Below are 5,280 nucleotides of genomic sequence, written 5' to 3'. Positions count from 1 at the left end.
AAAAAAAAAAAAAAAAAGAATATTACAAATCCTTGTTTTGCATTATTAATTTAGCATTCATTACAGTTTTATTGTAAAAATTAAATAAACAAGCTACAACTTTATTACACCTAAAAGCTGGTGAGGCTTCTCCTTCTGAAGGATGTCATGCTTGTCATCAGACCCCTCCCCTATGGCCAAGCAGATATTTAGGCACACCTGAGGGACCAAATCTGGGGTAAAGCTACCTTTCTGCAGGGGTGACCATGGCTGCTCTTAGCCCAGCAGATAACACATTCAGGGCAAACCTATTTCATGTGGGCCTGCCAGGCCCTGCCCCAAGCAAGCCAGCCCCAAGGCCCTGGGCATCAAGGCAGCCAGAGCCAGAGCTGTCTCTTCCATGCTCACCTGCCAGAAGACCGACTACCTGTTTTGCCAATGTCAGCTCTGAAAACCCCTTGGTTCTGAACAAACTGGCCAGTAGGTCCCTCTGTATGAGCAGCAGCACAGCATTGCCTCCACATACAAGTGGGCAGTGCAGGGAGAACAAGCTTGCAGCAGTGCAAGCCCCACTCTGTGTGAGAGAACCAGCCACACACGAGCCACCACACGAGCCAAGAAAGAAGGGCAATAGAGTATTTTTGCTTCAGAAACTTGAGCCATCTAAGGCTGATGATATCCTCTCTCCTCCAGCAGTGTCTGGTTCCGAGTTTTGACCATCCTGGGCTCTCTCATTCTACCTGATCTCTGCAGAGGGGTGTGATAGGTGGATATGCAGGATTCAAAGATCCATAATCTTTTTAACTATCCTCTCCTCCTAGACTTCTATACCTGACCCTTTCTGACAGATGAAAGTCCTGCAGAGGACCTAGGGCCACCATGTAGCCCTGAGGCCCATGCCCAGCTGGCCCCCATCACGGGCATCAGGGTGCTCTGCCTCTCCAAACCCTGTCAAACACTCCTGCCCTAAGAGGCCCAGAAGGGCCAGCAAACATGCCCTGGACAGGACACCCAAGACTCAAACTGCCATAGGTGTTGATGTGCAGGGTATGAGAACTTCCATAAAAGGTAATGTTGGCATTGATCAGTTTGTTGACCAGTTAGTGAAAAGGGAATCTAGAAAGGAATTTTTTTTAATTATACAATACAGGAAAATCCCAATTCTGCAAAGCAATAAAGGAGCCAGCATGACCTGACGTACTTCATCAGCTCAGGGTCCTCCTTGTCATCCTTGGTGGGGGCCACCTTTACTCCACTTTTCTTGGCACGAGGGCAGCCTGACAAGCTGGTTTCAAAAGAGAAAAATAGGTCACCTTAGTCCCAGAATGGCAGCTCCTCACACCCACCCATCTCATGGACTCCTCTCTAGTTCTGTGACCCCAGGGCAGGAGGGAGGGAGTGAAGGCAGATCAACTGAACTAACCCTAGCCCTAACACTATAACTTTGTCTAAGGAAGAGCTCCCTCCCACCTCAAGGGCCCAGGCTCACCTCCGATGAGAAGCATAGTTCCCTGTTATGTGGCCAGAGCCATCACAGCCAGGTGTGGGGCACCTGTGAAGGAAAGCAGAGCTGAGACCAGAGCTCATAAAGAAGCCTAGCCTCGGTCCAGAGACCTGGGACCCCCGGAAGATGACCTGGGCATGTCCTCAAGTGTATCTACCCCACCGTGCCCAGACTGGGGTCTTTAGCACTCCTCCACATAGGAGCACACCAAAGCTGGCCTCCCTTGCCCCTGGCAAGTGTCTGACAGGGTGGACACAGGGCTGCAGCGCTTTGCCCTTGGTTTCCAGAGTCAGGGAGGTTGAGAGGAGACCGACTAACTGCTCCTTAATACCTGTTGGGCACCCAGATACCACACCTGCTGGGTCCACTGCATCCAGATGGAATGATGAGCTCCCAGCTCAGTCTTCTATAGGGCTAGGCTGGACTAGAAGCATCCAGAACCCATCCAAGCCATAAGTGCTCAGGAAGGCAAATGTAACACCTCAGACCAGTTCACTCTCCTGGATGGGCTGAGAGAGCAGCCACCACAGCTGAGTACACGGCAGCGCTTGCTGAGCACCTGCTACATGGCAGACAGTGCTGGCCACTCCAGGCCTGGTGCTTGTGTAGTGTGAGTGCAGAATTCACATAGCCAGTGGCTTTTGCAGAGTGGCACGAGCCAGCAGAGGATAAGGATGGTAAATACAAAAGATGAAAAGTCCAACTTTATACACCCTAAAATGTTTGATGAATGTACCACATAATGCGGTTTTTTAAAACTCCACTTTGGGAGGGAGAGGGGAAGGGTCAATAGAAGGAGGGTTAGTAGGGGGACCACACCTACAGAGCATATTGCAAATACAAGTTGGGTCTATCAGGTGTAGAACACAAATCTCTTAACGCTGTAATCGGGTAAATGAAGTGAAGGCTATGTTGATTAGTAGGATGTAAACACTCCAATTTGTACAAATAATCAACATATTGAATCCCATAATGGCATAAATGTATTCATGATCTATGTACAAATGACTTAATAAAAAAATAAAAACTCCACTTTAATATTACAAGCATGGACTTCTGAAATTATTTCTCCTGAATATGCCCTGAAGAAAAGCAGATGAGGTCCTCCTGGTGTCTGTGGATGAGAGAGCAGCCCTGTCCTGGAAGCTAATCTGCCATGTTGACAGAAGGGTGAACCCCAGTTCTGGGGAAGCCTCAAATTTCTATTTTACCTAATATTGCCTTAAATCAAGTCAACATTGACCATAAATCCTGCCTTTAGGCAGAGTCATGTAGCAAGTTATCTTGTCCTGTCCACACCTTCCCTGTGGTCGAAAAGCCCTGGTTCTGGGCGGAATGGTGCTGGGATCCACCAACTCATCCCCTCCCACATTGCCTGAAAGTTTCTTTCCAAGAAACTGAGTATGTCAGCCTCTTTCTCTGGCCTGTCAGTTTCCCCAGACTTTGGGGGTAGGTTTGGATAGACCTGCCCACTGCAGAACAGTGTTGGAGAGGAAGTGACCTGATTCTGCAGGTGGACTCAGCCTGTCCAGCCAGCTGCTCTGTGCCTTGCACTGAGGAGGCTCCAGACAAGGATTTGGTGTCTGTGTCTAGAGAGCCTATTACAGAGCCCTTACCCATGGCTCTTAGGCCCCAGTAAAGACCCCTCATTTTCTGTGCTATGACCATGACCCACCCTTGCCAGAGTCTCCCACCAATACATGTGGTTTCTGGAGTAGACAACTTGCTCGAAGGACAGAAGAAGCCAGGCACAGCCTGGCACCCAAAGGACTCGTGGGCAGGGCTGGCCCCACCTCCTGCAACCTTCTCTATGGGCCCTTGGATTTCTCACAGGGCACTCTCTTAGGGTGCCTTGGGTCCTCTCATCCTTGCCCTGTGGGTCACATATCAGACCCTCCAAGGCCAACTTGTCAAATTATTCTCCAGTCTCTATGAGACCACACAGTGGGGCACTGTGCCTTCCATCCATGGGGACATATTGCCAACAGGATGCCCCTACTCTCCAGAAGGCTAAGTCCAGAGAACTGAGGACAGCCTGTCACTCCTTCCTGGACTGGCAGCTATTTGGGGGGGACACCTGGGTCACCCACTCCTTGTCTCAGAGGCAGATAAGCATCTGGCAGCACTCAGGTCCAGTGCTATGGGCAGTGGCCACTTAGGTGGCTGGGTGACAGACCCACAGCAGCCCCAGGCCTCAGTGGGGACAAGCAAAGCTCTGGGCTGACACCAGTGGTGATGAGGACACACTTCAATGGCACTGTGAGTGGGTCTCCAGTGCAAGTGACTCCCACGAAGTCAGCAGGTACCTGACACAGAGGTGGGGCCACCTAGGACTCTTCACTAAGACCCAGGTCAATATCTTTTCTCCACAGTCACATCCAAGAAAGGGCAGTGGTCATGTGCTCAGAGGAGCAAGGGTCCTCCTAGGTGCTCCTTATGGCCCTGTGGACCCACAGAGTCAGCTCCAGGAATCCCGGGCCACCTCCCTGCACCTGCTCTAAGCACCTGGTCTGGCAGAAGGAACTGCAGTGTCTGATCACCAAGCTCCATCCCTCTGCCACAGGGACACCCCTCACCCTGTGCAGAGCCTACCTGGCAGATGAGCCATCACACCCCAACTCCCTACACATGGAGAGTGAGTGGCCTGAACCAGCTGTGTCCTCTTAGCCCTATGTCTCCAGCCCCTGACCACACCAAGCATATGGAAGGTAAGAGCAAATACCCTTGGGATTCCCTTAAAACACAGAAAACACATCATCCAAGACTATCGCTGCATCCTGGTTCAGAGAGAAAGGAGGGAGAGCAGGGCATGTTTGCACATACGGCACATGATGGTAGTGGCCTCCTGTCATCCTAAGCCTCTGAGGGAGGCAGGGTGGTGGCCTCCTTGAGAGCTTCAGAGGGAGTCAGGATGCCTCTGCTATGCCCAGACCTTGCTGAGACAGATGAGGTATTGGCTTTCGCATAAGGAAGACCTTTGTTGCTATTTCTGAAGGATTTTGAGTTGTTGAAGTTCTTCACAGACTCTTAGTCTCAAAAATGCGCTACCCTCCCAGACAGCTTCTCCAGGCATTTATCACGCTGAGTCCATTTCTCTCAGCCCTGAGCCCTCTGCTAGGCACGACAAAAGGACACCACTACGCACGCAGCCACATCTCATGCTCTCAAGCTACTTAGGCCCTCAAATTGGAAACCATGGAAACTGATCATAGAAAAGAAAGCAGAACTGGAAAAGAAAAAAGAAAAAAGGAATACAAGAAAAAGGCAGAAGGAAAGAGAGAAAGAAGCATCTCTGAAGCTGCGGGACCATTTCAACTCTGGGTTTCTGGGGCCAGACATGTGAGGCAGAATGAACAATAAGCAAACATGTGAATCTGCAGCAGTGACCTGAGCCTCAAAAAATGTTTGTGGGGAAGCTGCCAACTTCTAGAAAGAAAAATGAGATCTGAGCCCCTCCCCATCCATGTCTGTGGGAACAGAGGGGCCACAATGGTCTCTACAAGGAGACTGAGTCAAGGCTGCCACAGGGCCTATGGGAGACCTAAAGCTTTCTGTCCTCCAGGACAGCTCAGTTTTCTTCTTCTTCTTCTTCTTCTTCTTCTCCTTCTCCCTCTCCTTCTCCTTCTCCTTCTCCCTCTCCTTCTCCCTCTCCTTCTCCCTCTCCTTCTTCTCCTTCTCCCTCTCCTTCTCCCTCTCCTTCTTCTCCTTCTCCCTCTCCTTCTCCCTCTCCTTCTTCTCCTTCTCCCTCTCCTTCTCCTTCTCCTTCTTCTCCTTCTCCCTCTCCTTCTCCTTCTCCT

General features: G+C 50.6%; 1 protein-coding gene across 1 annotated transcript in view; it reads right to left on the bottom strand.

Annotated features, from left to right (window-relative positions):
- MYT1 (myelin transcription factor 1) overlaps positions 1–5,280 on the bottom strand; it is a 47,620-nt gene that overhangs the window by 8,325 nt on the left and 34,015 nt on the right. Inside the window, exons 16-17 of the mRNA XM_012803963.1 lie at positions 1,469–1,531; positions 1,181–1,264 (exon numbers count right to left, since the gene is read on the bottom strand). Coding sequence (XP_012659417.1) covers positions 1,181–1,264; positions 1,469–1,531 — 147 coding nt within the window. The remainder of the gene's footprint in view (positions 1–1,180; positions 1,265–1,468; positions 1,532–5,280) is intronic.

The sequence above is a fragment of the Otolemur garnettii genome, unplaced genomic scaffold (genome assembly GCF_000181295.1).
Source record: "Otolemur garnettii isolate 467f Iridium unplaced genomic scaffold, OtoGar3 scaffold00023, whole genome shotgun sequence".
Taxonomy (NCBI): Eukaryota; Metazoa; Chordata; class Mammalia; order Primates; family Galagidae; genus Otolemur; species Otolemur garnettii.
The sequence above is the reverse complement of the archived record's forward strand: the minus strand, read 5'-3'. Positions and strand labels throughout refer to the sequence as shown.